Raw genomic sequence first — 22657 nt, forward strand, 5'->3', positions numbered from 1 at the left:
TAGTACTGGAACTTGGGAATGAGAAGCCATTTGCCAATTTTGCCAATTGCACCTGCTTTGCCAGTTTCCTGTGAACATGTTATTGAATAACACATCACATATTAGTACCTGAAAGAGGAAGTTCTGGAGGGACCAATAACTGCAGTCTCAGTTTCCATATCATTTACAGAATGCAAAAAAGTTTCAAGCTTAAATTAGTGCCTCACAAAATGCTTCAATATATTCTGTGGGAGGATAACAGAATTCATACCTTACATTTCTACAGATCAGTGAAGCTTGACTTTCGACAATTATCATGGGTGTGTCACCATTCATTGCAGGGTTTCCCCTTTAAAATCCTTTCCTTCAAAGTTCTGTTTTATAATTGAATCAATGCAATTAAATGGCCATGTGATGTTTTGGGGTTGAAGGGAATTCAAAGGATACTAGAGTCAGAATTGTGGAGGGTGCACACAGGCACAAAGGACTAGAGGTGGTTCCAAAGGGGCAAATTCAAATTGGAGAGACTTGATGGACAAGAACAAGAACTCAGAGATTGAATTCAATCAATTGTGGAATGGGTGTTGGTGAGAGTAGGGTGATAGGGAAGTGAAACTTAGTGAGGGGTAGGATGCAAATTACAGAATTTTGGATAAGTTGTAGTTTATATAAAATAAAATTATGAACCAGCCAAATGATTGAAAAGTAAATACTAGAAGGATGAGATTTCCCAGATTGGATATGGAAACCAGCGGATAGCGTATGGGATACAGTGGTAGTCCTGTCGGATTCCCTATTATGGGCACTCTAGCAACGTTCTTCTGCGGGATATTACCTTTGTAATTATATAATTATTAGGCCCAAGCGAAAGGCATTAGAGGGTGCATTGTCATTCTGAAGAAAACAAGTGAGAATTTATTGAAATTTGCATTCATTTAAAAAAATTATCTTTCTGTCACTTGAACCTGTGCAGGTTGACTCAACGTGGGGAAGAGTGAGCTCTTTGTGGTGCATCCAGGGGACCAGGAAAGGGGAATAGACGAGCTTCCGCTGAAGAGGGCGGAAAGGAGCTTTCGGTACCTGGGGATCCAGGTAGCTAGGAGTTGGGGGGCCCTGCACAAGCTCAACTTGACGCGGCTGGTGGAGCAGATGGAGGAGGGTTTTAAAAGACGGGATATGTTGCCACTCTCACTAGCGGGTAGGGTGCAGTCGATTAAAATGACGGTCCTTCCGAGGTTTCTCTTTGTGTTCCAGTGCCTTCCCATTTTGATCCCTAAGGCCTTTTTCAAATGGGTAAGCAGGAGCATCATGGGATTTGTGTGGGCGAATAAGACCCCAAGGGGGAAGAAGGTGTTTTTGGAGCGTAGCAGGGACAGGGTGGGGTGCTGGCGTTGCCAAACTTATGTGGCTAATATTGGGCAGCGATGATTCATAAGTGGGTAATGGAGGGAGAGGGGGTGGCATGGAAGAGGCTAGAGATGGCATCCTGTGTGAGCTTGAGTCTGAGGGCGCTGGTGACGGCACCACTGCCGCTCCTGCCGACAAGGTACACCACGAGTCCGGTGGTGGCGGCGACTCTGAAGATCTGGGGCAGTGGAGGCGACACAGGGGCGAGATGGGAGCCTTGATTTGGTCTCCGATTCGAGAGAACCTTCGGTTCGTTCCGGGAAGGATTGATGGGGGGTTTCTGAGTTGGCATCGGGCAGGGGTCAAAAGAATGGGAGACCTGTTCATTGACGGGGCGTTTGCGAGTCTAGGGGCGCTGGAGGTAAAATTTGGGCTACCCCTGGGGAACACTTTCAGGTATATGCAGGTGAGGGCATTTGTGAGACGACAGGTGAGGGAATTCCCCCTGCTTCCAGCACGCAGGATTCAGGACAGGGTGATCTCGGGGGGGTGGGTTGGAGAGGGCACGGTCTCGGCGATTTACCAGGAGCTACAAGAGGAGGAGGAGGCCTCGGTGGAGGAGCTGAAGGGCAATGGGAGGAGGAACATGGGGAGGAGATCGATGTGGGTCTGTGGGCTGATGCCCTGAGCAGGGTTAATTCTTCCTCCTCTTGCGCCAGGCTCAGCCTGATACAGTTTAAAGTTATTCACAGAGCGCATATGACAGAGGTGAGGTTGAGTAGGTTCTTTGGGGTGGAGGACAGATGTGTGAGGTGCTCGGGGAGCCCAGTAAATCACGCCCATATGTTCTGGACATGCCCAGCGCTAGATGGATTTTGGAGGGGCTTTGCGAGGACTCGAGTCAACACCTGAGTCAAGCCGAGCTGGGGGGTAGCACTATTTGGGGTATCGGACGAGCCAGGAGTGCAGGAGGCGAAAGAGGCCGGTATTCTGGCCTTTGCGTCCTTGGTAGCCCGGCGCAGGATTTTGCTACTGTGGAAGGATGCGAAGCCCCCTAGCGTGGAAGCTTGGATCAATGACATGGCCGGGTTCATCAAGTTGGAGAGGATAAAGTTTGCCTTGAGAGGGTCTGTGCAGGGGTTCTTCGGGCGGTGGCAACCGTTCCTAGACTTTCTCGCGGAGCGTTAGGAGGAGGCCAGCAGCAGCCGGGGTGGGGGGGGGGTTTCCTCTTGGGGTGGCGTTGGGGTTAGGGTGGAGTGCTTCCCAATCTGTGTTCTTACTGTTATATGGGGGGCTATTGTATTTTGGGGAAATTCCTATGTATAATTCTTACGCGTTGTGTTCTTGTTTCTTTTTTCTGTTTGTTGAAAATCGGCTGAAAACTTGAATATATATATTTTTAAAAAGAACCTGTGCAGGTTGATTTTTGAGCTTAAAACCAAAAGAATAATGGCAAAGGTACCATTCCTGCATGAGCTCTATTAAGTGTTAATAATAGCAATTTGGCGGTGTATTGGAAGAAATAAAATTGTAACTTTAATAAAATCAGGTCTGCTCTTGTATAGATGGGATAGAGAGAGGCATTCATTTTATTCCCAGTGAGTATTTTCATGTCAGTTACAGTGCCTTTATCAAACACCTCAGATCAAATATAGCAAACGTTAGAAGAACATTAAAGCTCCTTAATCTATGCCCAACAATGCAACTTAATCTGAAACTCAGAAATGCACCTCTACCAACAAATTATGTTGTACCAACAAATTTTCACTTCCTGTATCAAGCACTGGATCCTGGCATGGGAAAGAGTAAGTATTCTAATATCTACCAATTTAGAATTATCGTAGTCATTCCTAAAATACACAATTGTGTGTATGGAATACAATTTTAGGTGAGCGGAGATAATTGCAGCGTTTGTAGTGAGCAATATTCAAACACGCCTCAAAGAGTAGAGCTCATTTTAAACTGCTAGCTGTGGATTCTGTAGTTTCAGATATTGAAATTGCGTGTTATATGCTGAATTCCATTTTACTTTCTAACCCATTTACATTTACCACAGTTACAAATGCAGTCCATTCATTTACAGTCCAAAGATCAGGGAAAAATAATTGCTTGGAGAGATTTTTAATATAAATTCAGAGTACCCAATTATTTTTTTCCAATTAAGGGGCAATTTAGTGTGGTCAATCCACACACCCTGCACATCTTTGGGTTGTGGGGGGGGCGAGATCCACACAGACATGGGAAGAATGGGCTGGACAGTGGGCCAGGCCAGGATTGAACCAGGGTCATCGGTGCCGTGAGGCAGCAGTGGTTTTTTTTAAAATATAAATTTAGAGTACCCAATTATTTTTTCCAATTAAGGGGCAATTTAGCGTGGCCAATCCACCTAACCTGCATATCTTTGGGTTGTGGGGCCGAAACTCATGTAGGCACGGGGAGAACGTGCAAACTCCACACAGACAGTGACCCAGGGCCAGGATTCAAACCTGGGTCCTCAGCACCGTAGGCAGCAATGCTATCCACTGTGCCACCGTGCTGCCCCTGAGGCAGCAGTGCTAACCACTGCACCACTGTGCTGCCTATGCTGCAGGGGTTTTGTTGATGATTCCACCCGAAATGTGAAACCATCAATTTCAGATTGCAAAGATACAGTAGATATGCGAGAATGACGCAAGACAATTGAATGTGACAAACCACGACTACAGATTTCCTGGTAGGAGTAACTACAATCAGCAGCAGCAGCAATTTCAGATGTTTACCGACCAGTGATGCAGTTGCAGTTTTTGCTTTGATCCCTAATTCTCAAAGCTTTATGTAACTAATTCTAGTGCTTGATAAAATGGTAATTAACAGAATATGCAATGAAAGTGTGGGGATCAATATTGAGCATTCAATGATTCATTTTCAGATTCATGAGCCTGTACCCAAGTTAGCCAGCTTAGCTGATTAGCATTATTTGACCATTGCTGTTTCCATGGAAAGGTGCTTGGCGCTATCTTGTCAGCTTCCATTTACCACAATGGAGAGCGGATTAAAGTATAAAGGTCCTGTGGGCATCAGCCCCATTATCTATCATGATCTGGAACCATGTGCTGATTCTGTCATAGAAGAGGCAGCTAGCAAAGAAAGAAATAGTATTTCACGTTGTTTATTGTGAGAACAGCATAGATCCAGGTGTTAAGGCTATCTGTCATTGCAGGATACAGATGTCATTTAGATCTATGCTTTGCTGTCGTATTTTAGTATCACATGAACCTAAGGCTGTCAAATTTCTAAAATTCAAACCAAACATGAAAGTTTGGTTTTTAAAACAGGAGTCTATTTTTCCCCCATTTACTGAGTGATGTATCTCATGGTGTGAATGCACAAGTAAGATTTAAAATTAATTTCAATAGCAAAAGAAGGCCTCCAGCATCAAAATGCAAGCTAAACTCCCACCCCTATTCTAATCCCCACTGGATTTTGGGCTTTGGAAAAGGTGACAATCTGAATTGTTCAATGGCTCTATCACCATACCTAGGTACTCATTTTTAAAGTACAACCCATTTGATAACAGATGCAACTATTCTACACCTTGGTTAAGTGTGCAAACATTTTAATTAAATATAAACGTGTACAATTCAAGTAATTAGTCTTATTGTTACAGGCACACAGGTTTTCGAATGACTTGCTTGATTACATTCAATGTTTTTTAGGAAATACTCTCAGGCTTGTCTCAGAGCTACCTCAGAAATTTGTGAAAAATGTTACAAATAGTAACAAACTTGGGCTTGTTACATCTAAATGTTCCACACCCTACTGCATAATTCAACTCTCAGAACACTAGGTTAACTATAAGTTTAAAATGATCATGTGTCTCTAATGTCACTTTTAATTTCTCAAATGACCACTCCACCTATTGGGATAAATGCACCTCTTTTCTTGTAACGGTACAAACAGCATAGGTCTTGCATTAGTAAATCAAAATAACGTGAAATGAAGTGGAAAGTATAAACAAATCTCTTGCTGATATTGCACGGAGTACCTGAAAAGGAATAATTTTCAATTTTCAATGTTAAAAAGTAAAGTGAAAGATGTGGATCAATTAAGATTCAAGTTTAAATTAGAAATTGCTTGACATTAAGGTGAAGGCACAAATCTGACTCTCTTGAGACTTGCCTGGAGTACTCCATCATTGGAAAAGATAAAACTAATCAACTGGGACATTGATTTGCAACAAAGAAAATAAAAATCATCAATAATGTTAATGCTTTTTATACAATACACTGTAGGCAAAGACAGAAACCGTGTCTCAAAACATTTAGTGGACAAAAGTCAATTTTGATTGTAATTCCTGTTCCTTCCATAAAGGGTAATGAAGTGTGATGAGCTTTTTGGCATTCTTCAGTGAGTTTAGAAATATCATGTCTTCTTTGTTGAGTGAAAAATCAAAGACCTGTAAAACAAATCACAGCCATGTGTATCAGTGTATGATGAAAATACAGGTGCTATCTTGGAGGTCTGCAGAATAGCATTGTGCAGGGTGGGAGCAATTATTATCACAAAGGTAACTTATAATTTAGCCACGTTTATCGCACTTTTCAGCTTTCTAATGTAACCCGAGAAAAGACAACTAAACATAGAACGCATAAAGTTATAGTTCAACAATTATACTGTATTCAGATTTTTGTAGATCCGCAAATACAGAGTATTTTAAAAAATGAAGCATTTCGCTTCACATGAGCTTGGACTTGATCGTACTGAAAACATTACTCTATGCATGTCACAATCTGATAACTATTTTCTCCATTCTACCCTCTGAATACTATTTCTTGTAGATGTGTCTCTATATGAAGATTGGTTGAAATGGTTAAATTAATTCTGCATGTCGGCTGTTATACAAGACACCCAAGGCCAGTGTCCATACAAATAATGTAAGTTCGGGATACTTTCAGCTGCACAGGGAAACGAGGCAGGGGTGCCCTATGACGCCCCCTCTTGATTGCATTGGCAATTGAGCCTTTGGCCATTGCCCTGAGGGCTTTAGATAAGTGGAAAGGGATAATTAGGTGGGGCTGGGGGGGGGGGGGGGGGGGGGGGTTGTTGTGGAACACAGGGGACGGGATTCTCTCAGCCCTGCGCCAGGCCAGTGAATACCCGCAACCACGTCATGCCGCTCCGACACCGGCACACGATTCGCCGCACAGTGGAGAATCAGCGCCATTGGCACCGGCACATTTGGCGCGGCGCCGGTCGCAAGCTGCTCTACGCGGCTGGGCCGCCGATTCTCCAGCCCGGATGGGCCGAGCGGCCGCTCTAAAAAGGCAGAGTCCCGCCGACACCGTCCACACCTGGTCTCAGCCAGTGGGAACTCTGCGCGCAGGGTCAGGGGGCGGCCTGTGGGAAGGGGAGGGGGGCTCCAACCCTGGGGGAGGCCTCCGATGGGGCCTGGCCCACGATCGGGGCCCACCGATCGGCGCGCCGGCCTCTCGCTCCCCGGGCCTATTTTCTTACGCGTCGGCCCCTGAACCCCCGCGCCATGTTGCGTCGGGGCTGGCACATTGAGGGAGGCCACCGCGCATGCGTGGGTTGGTGCGGCGCACAGTTCGCGCGGGATGGGAGGCTGGAGCGACGTGAACCGCTCTAGCGCCGTGCTGGCCCCCTGTAGGGGCCAGAATCGGTACTCCCAGCGGCCCGTTCATGCCGTCGTGAAACGCAATGGCGTTTCCGACGGCGTGGACACTCTGCTGGCGATTGGGAGAATCCCGCCCAGGGTGTCCTTGTACTCTGATGATGTTATTTTGTATGTGACGGATCCGATCTCCATTATGGGTGATATCATGGTGCTGTTGAAGCGGGTTTGGGACTTTTTCAGGGTATAAATTGAATTGGGAGAAAAGTTAGTGTTTCCCGGTCACTCTGCTGGGGAGGGGAGCAGATCCGGGGGTGTTACCACTCCGCATAATGTATTCCCATTTCAGGTATTTGGGGGTCCAGGTGGCTCAGGATTGGACCCGGTTTCGGAAGCTGAATTTTGCGCGTTTGGTGAGCAGAGTTAAGGCTGACTTAGAGGTGGGGTAGTCTCCCTCTGACTTTGGTGGGCAGAATTCAATCGGTAAAGATTGCCACGGTTCGTTTTTCTGTTCCCGTGTTTGCCGGTTTCTCTGCCAAAATCCTTTTTCATTGCTCATGGACGGATACTGCTGGGGTGGAGGTCAGCTTCTCCACCCAGTGCCTCAGTATGGTTGGGGGATCTCAAGGAATTTTTATATCTCAAGAAAGTTAAGTACACTGTGAGGGGTCCAATTGAGGGGTTCTAACGGAGATGGCAGCCATTTACTCTACACTTTCACGGTTTGTTGTCAAGTGGTGTGGGGGGGGGGGGGGGGGGGGGGGAGGAGGAGGGAACAAGTGGGGGGATCTTTTTTGTGGGAGGGTTTTTTTCACATGTGGGGGGAGGGCTCCGGGGAGGGGTGTTATTGTTTTACTGTTCACATATAAAATTGAAAAAGCTGAATAAAAATAGTTTTTAAAAAAATTAATTCTGCAGTGTCTGTTCAGTCCATCATTGTTTTCCCAGGGTCACTTGGCTGCAAATATTGCCTGCATGAGGAATCCTTAGTTCCGTAAACGTTATTGGTGGAAGAAGAGTTCAGACAAACTTTAAAGTCACACAGGACATGATCAGCAATCAGATCTGGCAAAGTTCAATCTTGATTACGTAGACTGGAACTGTAATTGGATCTCAAATTGAATTATCCCAAATAATAAAAATAGGACAATTAAATATACCACGAGTAAATGCAGTATTTGTGGAGTCTAATGTGCAGACAGTATTCTCAAGTTGCAACTCCAGTGCACCTAATCCTCCTATTTTATCTTAGATTTACACATTAATTGTAATTGGAGTGATGTCTTTAAATGATAGGAGAGATACGAGAAAATTGCAGGCTTAATCTTGAGTGTTTATTTGTTTAAGTATTAAAAAAAATAAATTTAGAGTACCCAATTCTTTTTTTTCCAATTAAGGGGCAATTTAGCGTGGTCAATCCACCTACCCTGCACATCTTTAGGTTGTAGGGGTGAGACCCACGCAGACACAGGGAGAATGTGCAGCTTATTTGTTTAAGTAACCTTAATTTATTGTTTAAAATGTTTCAGTGCTCCCTGTGTCTGCATGCCCTCTGGGTCCTGTACCGTTGGTCGTTGTCGGCGATCATTTTGGGAGCTTTGGAGATCGGGATGCCATTTGCAAATGGCGTCCCGGTCTCTTGCTACAGTGGGGAAGCCCAGCAAGCGGAGCTCCCCACTGTACAAAACAGGGTTATGTGTGGCCTCGGCTATGCATTCCCCATTCACTCTTCTTATACAACGCGGGTGGCATTGAATAGCCTATGTTTCTCGACACCGCAAGCGCTGGGAAACACGCGGATAAATGCGCTCGCTAGGGGACTTTGTTCCCTTTTGGGAGAATCGCGCCCGCAACCTCAGTGTCACTGAATAGTGGTGGGGAACTTGCCGGCAGAGCCAGAGGGAAATTCCCTGAAAAACCCACCACAAATGAACTTAGAAATTTTTCCAATGAATTCCACCCTTAATTTGTGACGTACCTAGGATAGGACGAATGACCAGTACAAAAGGCTTAGAATGGCAGCATGCAAACACAAACAGCACAACAGTACTATCAAGAGGGGACATCAAATGGCATCAAATAAACTAAGTATTGCAGAACTACACCAATATGAGGGGGAAGGGGGAATGAGAACTCACAAAAATAAGTGATATGATGTAGTTTTACCCCAATAAAGGGGGCAAAAAGGATTGGTACAGATTCAAAGGAAGGACAGAGACAACAAATCAACACGGTGGCACAAAGTAGCTGTACATATAGAGCGTTTCAACTGTATGAAGATACAGTGGGACAGGGCAGCAACACAGCAGCACACTATGGTGCAGAATGGCATTCTACCAGTATTGAAGTTGCAACCTGATAATAGCACGGTGTTTTTCAAACTCTCTTTCTTGGGACCCACTTTTGTCCATCGGCCGGCTGGCCTTCGGGACCCACACTGGCTGACCCACAAGACTCGCGCTGGCTGATCTTCACTTACCTTTAATGTGATGTGGAGATGCCGGCGTTGCACTGGGGTGAGCACAGTAAGAAGTCTTACAACATCAGATTAAAGTCCAACAGGTTTGCTTCAAATCACTAGCTTTCGGAGCACTGCTCCTTCCTCAGGTGAATGAAGAGGTGGGTTCCAGAAACTAGACAAAGTCAAAGATGCAAGACAATACTTTGAATGCGAGTCTTTGCAGGTAATTAAGTCATTACAGGTCCAGACAGAGCAACAGGAGAGAGGGATAATCCCAGTTTAAAGAGGTATGAATTGTCTCAAACCAGGACAGTTGGTAGGATTTTACAAGCCCAGGCCAGATGATGGGGGATAAATGTAATGCGACATGAATCCAAGGTCCCGGTTGAAGCCGTACTTATGTGTGCGGAACTTGGCTATAAGTTTCTGCTTGGCGATTCTGCGTTGCCGTGCGTCCTGAAGGCCGCCTTGGAGAATGCTTACCCGAAGATCAAAAGCGGAATACCCTTGACTGCTGAAGTCTTCCCGGATTGAAAGGGAACATTTCTGCCTGGCGATTGTCGCGCGATGTCCGTTCATTCGTTGTCGCAGCGTCTGCATGGCCTCGCCAATGTACCACGCTTCGGGACATCCTTTCCTGCAGCGAATGAGGTAGACAACGTTAGCCAAGTCGCACGAGTATATACCACATACCTGGTGGGTGGTGTTCTCACGTGTAATGGTGGTACCCATGTCGATGATCTGGCACGGCCAGCTTCTGTCGCGATACGACGGACATCTTACAGAAATTCAGCACCCATGGACCAGTTGAACCAGGAACATTCCTCGTCACAATGGACGTCTCGGCACTCTACACTAGCATCCCCCATGACGACGGCATTGCTGCAACAGCCTCAGTACTCAACACCGACAACTGCCAATCTCCAGATGCAATTCTGTAACTCATCCGCTTAATTCTGGATGACAACGTCTTCACCTTCGACAATAAGTTCTTCATCGAGACATACAGAACAGCCATGGGGACCAAATTCACACCTTAATATGCCAACATCTTAGTGCACAAGTTCGAACAAGACCTCCTCACCGCACTGGACCTTCAACTGATGTTATACACCAGATATATCAATGACATTTTTTTCCTTTGGACCAATGGCGAAGAATCACTGAAACGTCTACACAATGGCATCAATAAGTTCCATCCCACCATCAGACCCACCATGGACGACCCTCCAGAATCAGTTGCATTCTTGGACATATTCATCTCCATCAAGGACGGTCACCTCAGCACTTCGCTTTACCGCAAGCCCACGGATAACCTCACGATGCTCCACTTCTCCTGCTTCCACCCTAAACATATTAAAGAAGCCATCCCCTACGGACAAGTCTCCGATAACACAGGATCTTCTCAGACCAGGAGGAGCGTAACATACATCTACAGACATTGAAAGGTGCCCTCGTACGAACAGGATATGGCACTCGACTCATCGATCGACAGTTCCAACACTCCACAACAAAAAACCGCACCGACCTCCACAGAAGACAAATACGGGACACGACCGACAGAGTACCCTTCGTCATTCAGTACTTCCCCAGAGCGGAGAAACTACATCTTCTTCATAGCCTTCAACACGTCATCGATGAAGACGAACATCTTGCCAAGGTCATCCCCACTACTTCCCTTCAAGCAACCGCACAATCTCAAACAGACCATTGTTTGCAGCAAACTACCCAGCCTTCAGAACAGCGACCACGACACCATACAACCCTGCCATGGCAATCTCTGCAGACGTGCCAGATCATCGACATGGGTACCACCATTACACGTGAGAACACCGCCCACCAGGTACGTGGTACATACTCGTGCGACTCTGCCAACCTTGTCTACCTCATACGCTGCCGGAAAAGATGTCCCGAAGCGTGGTACATTGACGAGACCATGCAGACACTATGACAACAGATGAATAGATATCACGTGACAATCGCCAGGCAGGAATGTTCCCTTCCAGTCGGGGAAGACTTCAGCAGTCAAGGGCATTCAGCCTCTGGTCTTCGGGTAAGCGATCGCAGAGCAGAAACCTATAGCCAAGTTCCGCACACATGAGTACGGCCTCAACCAGGACCTTGGATTCATGTTGCATTACATTCACCTCCCCACCATCTGGCCTGGGCTTGCAAAATCCTACTGTCCTGGCCTGAGACAATTCACGCCTCTTTAACCTGTGATTATCCCTCTCTCCAGTTGCTCCGTCTGAACCTGTAAAGACTTAATTACCTGCAAAGACTCGCATTCAAATTATTGTCTTGCATCTTTGACTTTGTCTATATATATGTTTCTAGAACCCACCTCTTCATTCACCTGAGGAAGGAGCTGTGCTCCGAAAGCTGGTGATTCGAAACAAACCTGTTGGACTTTAAGCTGGTGTTGTAGGACTTCTTACTATACCTTTAATGTGACAGGTGAACCTGCTTGGTCCTTACGATCTCACTTTAATCAGGTTTACAGGTGGAGAGGGCAATGTGCATATCAGGTGCAGATTTCAGCCTATTCCATTGTCCCAACTTCATCTTTGTGAGAACAGAAAATCCAACCTCGCACATGTAGGTCGCCGTAAAGGACAACAGCAACAAAATACTTGTTTTACTCAGCACTAGAACTTCCTGGGAGATGCTACTCCAGAATCCTGACAACCTCATGGACTTGTGGTGTGCATTTAATGTACTGTCGCAGGTCAGGTGTAGCAGCTCAGTCTCTTCATTTGGAGTCAGCTGTAAGTTAACTGACTCTGCAGTCTCACACTCAAAGGAACTTTTCACCCAACTCCTTTCTTTCAAAATCTGAAGCTTTTCATCTGGAAGGTAGCGACAAAAACTGTTGATCAGCGCAGCCAAATGTGACCGAATAAGGCTTGCCAGTCTAAGGGGCGGGTTTAGCACAATGGGCTAAATAGCTGGCTGGCAAAGAAGAACAATGTCAGCAGCACGGGTTCAATTCCTGTACTGGCCTCCCCGAACAGGCGCTGGAACCGGAATGTGGCGACTAAGGGCTTGTCACAGTAACTTCATGAAGCCTACTTGTGACAATAAGCGATTATTATTATTATTGACAGTTCCCTTACTTATCCTGTTTTCTTCAATAGTGCCCTAGCAGTGTGGGGAACATGTAGTAGTTTTGGTTTTATAATTGCACTTGCCAAACTTCTTTTTGGGCTATTCACCGGAGGCCCTGGAACTCTATACACTAACAGAGCTGACACCAGCACTGCTCTATCGAGTCGTGGACTCTCCTTAGCAGTTCTCTCCAGTGAGATCCAGGCCAATATGTACACTGCCTATTCGCGTTTCTGGCCATCTCTTTCTTGTAACAAAACAATCCATCTTCACAGTCCTCCTTTCTTGTTTGCTAGCAGCTAGAAAGTGGAAGAGGCTAATCTCTGTGATTTCACGCCAATAGCACTTACGTACAGGGTGCTTGGTGTCAAGTGTATGTGCAGGGAGCGTGACCTGCTGACTGTTGCCTCGTATGGTCAGAAGGCAGCACGGCTGATAATGGCGCTGTTCTCATTTTAAATGCTGGTCGCAGCCGCCGTTTTAAATTTAAATGTCAGTGCCGGCCATTGGTGCTTCTTTCAGAATAGGGAACACCGCGACAGATCACTCCACAACCCTTCCGTCACCTGCCCGCGACCCATCCGCGGGTCGTGACCCATCCGCGGGTCCTGACCTGCACTTTGAAAAACCCTGCCACAGCATATTTTTTCAGGATTGAATCCCACTGATTCCAACCTTCAACGCCATATGTGGCTCTGATGTAAATGGAATGTGGCATTTCCTTGCAACATATCTTGACAAATAAAATACAGAAAAAGCCTGGTAGAGACTCAACTCCAGTAGTTAGTCTATGATTTACTCTGCAGCAAACATTAAAGTGTAATTTGCCCGGGAGTGCAGGAGGCGAGAGAGGCCGATGTTTTGGCCTTTGTGTCCCTAGTAGCCCGGCGGAGGATCTTGCTACAGTGGAAGGATGCGAGACCCCCAAGCGTGGAGACCTGGATCAATGACATGGTGGGATTTATTAAGCCGGAGAAGGTCAAATTCGCCCTGAGAGGATCGGTACAAGGGTTCTTTAGGCGGTGGCAACCTTTCCTCGACTTTCTGGCTCAGCGATAGGGTACTCCCTCAATCCTACAAATCGACCCCGAGGAAACAAATCTTTTAGAGTCTTAATCCCCTTCTCTTCCCATTTCCGAAAGCTTCCGTCCCACCTCCCTGGCTCAAATCTGTGGTTCTCCCGGTTCGGCATTTCCCTTGACCCTTCCCCCAACCTGAAGTGTTGGCGAAACTGCCTCCAGATTTTCAATGAAGCTATTACTACCGGACTCCCTGAGTATTCTCAGACAGACCATCACAGGGGTTCATGCCCCAAGGCCAGACATAATCTCACATGGAGAGTCAATGGGGCCCCAGACTTCCCAGAGGCAACTAGTTACAGTGAAAAATGGGAGCAGGTTGTGCTATTTTGTGATGGTTTATGGCATTAAGAGAGAAGAAAGTGGAAGAAAACAGCGAGGCCATTGCTAGTGCCTTCAGCCCCGACCCCCTGCATGAACTCTCCTCCATTCCGACCCAGCATACGATGCTCTTTAATGGACTTTTGTTAGGATAATGGTGAAGCGGTATGAAAATGTAAACCACATCCCTAAAATGTAAGTGCTTTTCAATTATCACTTGTTTCGATTCACTGTTAATCCATTGTGCAGTACAATATCTGAAATGACTCTGATGACTGTACCTTGACTAAGACAATGGTGAGAGAAGCCACACCCACAGTATAACAAAAGCAAACAAAGTTCACACACCACCTAAAGCATAAGCTGCCAAAACAATTGCAGCAGAGAGAGACCGCTTCCCCCACAGAATTATTATAAAGCAAGCAGAAGACAATTTGTGATGCGTTGCTTCTAGTGGTATGTTTTACATCAGTGCAGAGTAGATGAGGAGACTTATGGTACAACAGCATAGCATCAGCACCATTGCTCAGTATTAGAGCATTAGGATGTGAATCCATTATCCATCACACCACGTAAGTGGATGATGCCAGGTCTTCTCAGACAGACCATCACAGGGGTTCATGCCCCAAGGCCAGACATAATCTCACATGGAGAGTCAATGGAGCCCCAGACTTCCCTGAGACAACTAGTTACAGTGAAAAATGGGAGCAGGTTGTGCTATTTTGTGATGGTTTATGGCATTAAGAGAGAAGAAAGTGGAAGAGAACAGCTTTTTATTTACTGTACAAATAAGAGAGAGACCTACTCTGAAAATATGTGTACCTCCCAGTATGGGACGCAAATGACACTTTAAAAAAAAAAAAATTTTTATTGAAATTTTTTACAGAAAATATAACAACAAACAATAGCAAGCACCAATAAAACAACACAATAAGTATAACACCCCCAAGACCGTAGCAACGCATGTATCACACCCCCCAAAGCCCAGTAAACAACAAGATAAATTAAAAGTGAAGTGGGAGGAAGAATTGGGAGAGGTTATAGAGGAGGGGGTCTGGTGTGAGGTGCTCCAGAGAGTAAATGCCTCCACTTCGTGTCCGAGGTTGGGTCTGATACAGCTGAAGGTGGTATACAGAGCACACCTCACGAGGGCAAGGATGAGCCGATTCTTTGAAGGGGTAGAAGATGTGTGTGAACGTTGCGGGGGGGGGGGGTGCCCTGCTAATCACGTTCATATGTTTTGGTCCTGTCCAAAGCTTGGGGAGTACTGGTAGGAGGTGTTTAGGGTAATTTCCAAGGTGGTGCATGTGAAGCTGGACCCGGGTCCCCGGGAGGCCATGGGCGGAATTCTCCGCTCCCGCGAAAAATCGGGAAGGCCGTCATGAACTCGGCCGAGTTTCACGACGACCTCGGAGGCCGCTCCTCTCACCTTATTCACCCTCACCCAGGGGGCTAGGAGCGGTGCTCCGTAACTCTCGGCCGGCAGGCCTTGACGTTTGCGTCAAGGCGACGTGCCGAGAATTACGCGACGGTGGTGCCTAAGTGACGTCAGCCGCGCATGTGCGGGTTGGGCGGCTCCAACTCGTGCATGCGCGACTGACGTCACGACGCTGACGGCTCAAACCCATGGATGCGCGGTTGCTGTCTTCCCCTCCGCTGCCCCGCAAGACGTGGCGGCTTGATCATGCGGGGCAGTGGAGGGGAAAGAGTGCATCGCTTTGAGACGTTGGCCCGACGATCAGTGGGCACCGATCGTGGGCCAGCCCCCTCCCGAGCACGGCCGTGGTACTCTGCCCTCTCCGCCTCCCACAAGCCTCAAACCAGCATTTGGCGCCCATGTTCACGATGGCAGCGACCAGGTGTGGTTGCCGCCGTCGTGAAAACAGCGATGGTTTAAATGTAAAGCTCACTTCAGCGATCCTCGGCCGGATTCTCCGTTCCTGAGACTAAATATTGAGGCCGGCAGGATTCGTGGACTTCCATAACAGCAAAACTGGTGCCGTACCTGGACCAATTCAGCGAGGTGCTAGCACTGGGATCACATGGAACACAATCGTTTCCTACGAGAAATGGTGCAGGGTTCGCCGGATCTGTGATTGACACTCAGGAGGCTGACAAGCTGCAGCCGCACATACACACTTCACTCCCGACACACTCCAACAAGATGGCAGCAAGACGTGGGGCCCAGAGGTTCTCCGGCACGGAACTGGAGACCCTGCCAGACACCATGGAGGAGAGCCGAGTGGGGTTACAGGGTTGGGGTGGGAATAAGTGGGGTGCACTTTCCAAGGGCCAATGCAGACTCGATAGGCAAAATGGCCTCCGCCTGCACTGTAAATTCTATGATTCTATGATCCCGTGGGAAGGAGTCTGTCAGCAGCTGCCATGTGTCTGGCCTGAACGCAGGTGGCAGAGGTGGTCAGTGCCGTGGGCAACACTGTCCAGACCAGCCTGCAAAAAAATAACTGCATGACCTTCTCAGGGTGGCTAGGGTGAGTAGGCAGCACTGTGCCCCTGGCACTAACCCCTGTCCCACACAACTGAGATCCCAACCCCATCGTGCACCACATGCCAGCACCCATACAGACCACCATGGCCGGGTGCCCTGGCTACTGAAGCCACCAGCTACCGACACCCTGAGCTGCACGTGTCGGACAGTCTAACTGTGCATTTTCTGTCTCTCCACCAAACCCCACCCCCAGGAGAAGACCGGCCATAACCGCCGGGATTGGGAGAAGACTGGAGGGGGACCGCCGGACCTGCAGCACCTCACCGTAGCAGAACAGAGGGCACTGGACATGGTCAGTGGGTCCTTAGAAAGTGCCGGGGTCGAGGTTGCATCGGACAAGGAAGTGAGACCCTGCTGAATAGCGATTCCCTACGGCACGTGTGTCAACCCTCCCACCCCCCCGCCACACCAGGACTGGCACTGCCAGGTGATGGAGAGCTCTCCTCGCACCCCGTCCCGTGAAGTAGCCCACCGGGCCCCAGAGGGCGAAGGAGGTGTGAGGTCCGTGCCGATGACTCCCGCAGGGGAGGTAATGAAACACTGCAGCACCACGGACCCCTCTCCCTTCTTCCCTGTGCATCACATTGGCAGCAGGCAGAACCGGGTGGCACCATGCCACCTGGGACACCCGAGCAGCAACCGGGCCCATCCAGGCCTGGTCGTACCAGAAGACAGCCGTCACAGGAGACCCAGGTCACAGAGCAGGCCACCTCCTGGTGTACCATCTGGGGATCCACTGAGGAGTAGCGTCAGGGCCTGGAAGGCCAGAAAATTAGACACTACTTAAGTTGGCAAGAACAGCACGGTGGCACAGTGGTTAGCACTGCTGCCCCACCTTGCCGAGGTACCAGGTTCGATCCCGGCTTTGGGTCACTGTTTGCGTGGAGTTTGCACATTCTCCCCGTGTCTGTGTGGGTCTCGCCCCCACAACCCAAAGATGTGCAAGATAGATGAATTGGCCATGCTAAATTGCCCCTTAATTGGAAAAATAAATTGGATACTAAATTTATTTATTTTTAAATGTTGGCACGGGTGCAGGGCACAGTTTAGCGATAGGGGCTAGGGCACAAATCTGCATATATGTTCTCACATTAAACACCTGTCCACAACGTTACTACCTGCCTCGGCGCTCTGCCGGAAGGGTGTGAGGAGTGGACTGAGCTGGCCGCAGAGGGGGCATGGGTGGGGGTTGGGAAATGGGCAGACATTGGGGGTGGGCTTGGCCCAGTGACTGCAGTTCAGTCAGCGCTCACTGCTCTGATATCCCCCCCACTCCCACCTCCGCCACCTCAGGGATTCGATGGGACCGTGTGATAGAATAGCCAGCTCACATGCAAGGGTCACGTGGGCAGGAGTCAGATGTTGTCAAATGACGTGGAGCAGCAGAGCACATCGCAGGGCGACGTGTCATCATCCTCCAATTCATGGACCATACTAACTGTTACTGCCTGCCAAGGGCCCGCACCCCATGGTGTGGCAGATATGTATCACGGAGGGGGTTGCAGGCTTACGGGTGGCCGGAGGGGTGGTGGGATGCAGTGTCTCTGCACCTGGTAGGTCTCGTCCCCCCTCCCAAATCGGTGAACCTGGAGCCGATCAGAGCATCCAATGCGCGTTGGTCCTGGTGCACATGTTGTGCGACCTCCCATACCTGCACGGGCCCCATGTCCTGCCCATCCTCCGCATTCCCCACATCATCCACATAGGGCGTGGACTGACGTTCACCCCCCTCCTCCAGCATGTCACCCCTCTGCTGCGCGATGTTGTGGAAGATGCAGCAGGCCACTACGATGTGGGCAACCATCTCAGCACTATACTGGAGAGTCCCTCCACAGCGGTCCAGGCACCTGAACCACATCCTCAGGATGGTGGTGCACCACTTGATCATGCTCCTGGTCGCTACAGTGGGGGGTTGTAGCGTGTGTCCGCGTTGATCTGTGGCCTCCGGATAGGCATCAGTAGCCATGACCACAGAGGATAGCCCCGGTCGCCCAAGAGCCACCCCTCCAGCTGGGGTGGCGGGGGTCTCTAAGAGGCCAGGAACCGTCAGATGTGCAAGGATGAAGACGTCATGCACACTGCCTGGGTATCGGGCGCAGACGTGCATGATTCGCATCTCATGGTCACACAGTGACTGCAGCGACTCGGAGGAAGGCCATCTTTGCTGGTTGTATTCCAATACCCATTGTCTGCAGAGGGTGAAAGGCTGACATGTTAACATGGTGGGTAACCCCGTGCCCAACCAGGTCCAATGGACTACACGGTGGCCCTGGTTGGCACTGCTGACCTTGCCCCCATATAACCCCCCCTCCCCCAACCCTGTAGCCCTGGCCCCATCGGTGCCCGGCACGTTGGGGGCTTCTTGGTGACCGTCCCTGTTGCCCAGGGTACGGTCGGCTGGTGTTGCCCTTGCCAGTTGTCTGGCTCACGCCTGTAGGAGCTGATGTGGTTGTTGCCCTGCTGATGGGTGGCACCCAGTTGGGGGAGGAGGGGTAGTGGTATGGGGGAGAGTCGGGTGCGGGGTGGTGGGTTGGAAGGTGGGGGCTGGAGTGCGGGGGTAGGGGCACCCATACGGCCGTTGGCACTCTGCAGAACCACGGGCCACGGTGGTGGGTCAGTGGAATTTGCAGCAAGGGGGCTGCCTTGCAGGCTGCGGCAATGGCGGTCTGTGCCTGGACACCCCGCCCCACGGCACATCCCCCAATCAACACCCCCTCCCCCCGACAGGGCCCCCCCTCATACCTGCCAGCCCGGTCTGCATCAGGGCTGGCAGTCCACGGTGTGCCTCTCTGTGTCCTACCTCCTTTCACTCCCTCATCAGCCACGGTGCTGTCTCCCAATTTTTAAGAACACAAGTAAACCTCGCCGTCGGGAATTCACCCCAGTGGTGGCGGAGAATTTCGGTTTCCCGGAAAATACCAGGTCAGGCCCACTAATGATATGCAAAGTGTTTACTGTACGTGCGGAGTGGAACGCATTGACGACACTGTCGAGGCACCGGAGAATTGCGATTTGGCGTGAACCTGGCGCCCGCCACGATTTCACGCCAAAATCAATTCTCCCCAGATCACTGTCCGTGTGGAGTTTGCACATTCTCCCCATGTCTGCAGGGGTTTCACCACCACAACCCAAAGATGTGCAAGATAGGTGGGCTGCCACTTAATTGGAAAAAAATAATTGGCTACTCTAAGTTTAAAAAAACATTGATTCTCTGCCAATCACCTTTCCCGATCTTGGCGCGGCCGATGGAGAATCCCGCCCCGATGTAGCTTCTAGACAGCAACATAACACTGGTGGAGAAGATTTCACTTAAAATGCAACAGAAATGCTTTTCATGTGTAATTTGTTGACAATATTCAAAATTAGGAAAAAAAATCTTTTGAGTTGCAGTATCTTCATAGAGGTTTCAGGGTGTTTCTGCTAGAGACCGTTGACTGTTTGGAAGATATAACTGTGCTTTCAGTCTCACTCAGCTGCAATCTTTTTCTTAACCATCTGCTATTTGATGAAATGATGAATCAGCAGAAAGAAATGAAGGTCAGTGGGAAATCTGACTGAGGTAAAATAATAATTCCACGTGGGAATTCCCTAGTAATTCCTGAAATATCCGACAAGGAAAAGGATGTAATAAAATGATAAGGAAGATCTGAGAAGTTCCAGAACATCAGGAAGCAAAGCTAACTCCGCTGAGAAAAATAACGATCTGGTCTGTTTTAGAGGGATGGTGCCTGCACGGGTGTAAAACCCCCCAATTATGCTCTTTCTTCCTGCAGTTCTCACTGGGATATCTACTTCCTGCTGCTGAAAGGATCCATGGAAGGATTTGTCCAGGGCATTTGGAAATTCTGATCTTCACCGAGCTGCTTGAAATATTGCAACAAACCCATCAACGACCACCCCCCCCCCACTTTGATATTCTTGCTCTCACTGCATCAGGCAATTTAAAACAGAATGTTCCGCCATCAAGCTCATCTCTTTTCAAATAAATTTAGAGTACCCAATTATTGTTTGTCCAATTAAGGGGCAATTTAGCATGGCCAATCCAGCTAAACTGCACATCTTTGGGTTGTGGGAGTGAGGCCCACACATACATGTGGAGAATGTTCAAACGTCACACAGACAGTGACCCTCGGCTGGAATCAAACCCAGATCCTCAGCGCCGTAGGCAGCAGTGCTAACCACTGCGCCACCATGCCGCCTATCAAACTCACCGTAATATGTTCACAGCGTAGAGGACCACAGCACATGTTGACGCTTTGCTCGAGTAACTCAAAACAAACCTATTGACCTTGGGCGGGATTCTCCGACCCTTCATGCCGAAATTGCGTTCGGCGCGGGAATGGAGAATTACACGTGCGATCGATCAACGCGGCGCCGGTCGGGGGCCATTGGAAAAGGCCCCCCCCCCCCGGTGATTCTCATCGCTCGACGGGATGAGTGCCCGCTGAGTCCCGCCTGTGAGGTTCTAATGTGGTCCCACCTGGCGGGAACTCGGAGTCGCGGCTGATGTGGGCGTTATGGTGGGCGGGCATGGGATTGGACACGGGGGGAGGGCTTGATGACGGGGGTCACCGATTGGCAGGCCATCGCAATTCGGGAGCGACCTATCTTCCTCCGTGTGGGCCCGCTGTGTGGCTCCGCCATGTTGGCGGCGCCCACGCCGAGGTGGACCACCGAGGGCATGCGTGGACCCGCTTACGGCCACTGTGCGCATGCCGGGCCGCACAGTCTGTCCAGCCGGGCCCCGACGGCAGCCAGAGCGGCGGGACACACGCAGAAGGCCTGCTAGCCCCCTGGAAAACGGGGAATCACCCCGGACTTTCGAGGAAAAAGTCCGGAGTGATTCTCGTTCGTTTTGTCGGCAGGCTTGGGGACTTAGTCCCCCAAAAGGAGAATCCCGTCCCCCGTCTCTGCAACTCCTGTTGCTTTAAATATTTATTCTCTTTCCTCAAAAAATATAATGATCCCTACCTCAATCATTCTCTTGTGGCAAAACATCCCATCTGCTACTGTCCTTTGTGTAAAGAAATGTCTCCAAACCTCTCTCCTCACTTTGAGTGACCATTTAAAATTTATGACTTTACATTTTTAATTTATGACCTCCTTGCTACCGATGCTCCTTGCACCGGCCCAACTGCGCATGCGCGGGACCCGAGTCTCTGGCGCCCCCTAGCACATGGCGCCCCGGGCGACTGCCCGAGTTGCCGGTACCTTGGGCCGGCCCTGGTGCTCATGATAAACGCACCATTGACACCTTGGTTTCACCTGGGCCACAGTAAGACCAAGGAAAGGGTAAGGAGGGAATGATGTGAGGGCGTCATCACATTTGACCAACACAAGAGGGAGGTGGAGAAGATGGTTAATCGGGTGATGGTAGCATAGTGGCAATATTACTGGCCAAGTAATCCAGAGACATAGGCCGGTATTTTCCACTCTCGTCGCCAAACCCACACAATGCGAATGGAAGATATCGCGAGAACTACAAGGTCGCGTTTTACTTCGGTGTGAACTCATGATGCATGTACATGACGGGCATGCTACCAGATGATCAATGTTGGGAACCTCTTTTGAATACATGTCATTATCAAGCCCATATGCCAAAAACATTCTGCCCTTGCCGTCAAAGAACCATCCAGGGCAGTGCGATGGAAGAATGTTGTGAAGCCTGAGAGGTCTCCTAAGCTGTGCACCGAACAAGCAGAGCTTCTAGGGGAGCTCAGGTGAATGCAGGGCTCAGGGGGGAGAGGCTTATTCCCTGGTACTGCCCGGGTAATACCCAGGCACCCCCGGCACTACCTGGGATGTGCCTGGGCAGTGCCAGGGTAGTGCCAATGGGAGGGGGGGGGGGGGGTGGGTGCCAGGGTGATCTGATATGCTTGTTGTGTGCTGGGGCAGCCTTTAAAAATGGCAGCCAGATCTTTAAGTTTCTAAGTTGCTGGTGAATCAGAGGCTGCCTTGCTAGTGATACAGTGTGGGACTCATCACTTGAGGTTTTATTTTCTTCTGCTTGTAAATTCTTGTCATTGACAAAACAAAGAACAATCCAGTACCACAACTCCCCCTCAATAAATGGACAATCAAACAAAAACTATACAAAAAAACAGTAGGATTAACAGTCAACAGTCATTAACTCTTTAAAGAAAGAGACAAATGGTTCCCATCTCCAAAACAAATTCTCAGTGGATCCTCTTGTGGCACATTTAATCTTCTCCAAATCTAGAAAAGTGTGGGTGACCTTAAGG

The 22657-nt window shown here is 49.0% G+C and overlaps 1 protein-coding gene across 6 annotated transcripts in view; it reads right to left on the bottom strand.

Annotated features, from left to right (window-relative positions):
- Positions 1-4904: 4904 nt before the first annotated feature.
- The window catches only part of zgc:110366 (uncharacterized protein LOC550476 homolog), a 196692-nt gene continuing 178939 nt past the window's right edge, over positions 4905-22657 (bottom strand). For 4 of the 6 annotated variants that reach the window (XR_005460356.1, XM_038794743.1, XM_038794742.1 and 1 more), the window contains one exon: positions 4905-5761. Coding sequence is in view for 2 of the 6 variants with exons in the window: in XM_038794743.1 (XP_038650671.1) it covers positions 5627-5761 (135 nt within the window). In the remaining 4 variants the exon portion in view is untranslated. The remainder of the gene's footprint in view (positions 5762-22657) is intronic. The other 2 variants (XR_005460358.1, XR_005460357.1) reach the window with 2 other exon arrangements.

Source organism: Scyliorhinus canicula, chromosome 4 (assembly GCF_902713615.1).
Source record: "Scyliorhinus canicula chromosome 4, sScyCan1.1, whole genome shotgun sequence".
NCBI lineage: Eukaryota > Metazoa > Chordata > Chondrichthyes > Carcharhiniformes > Scyliorhinidae > Scyliorhinus > Scyliorhinus canicula.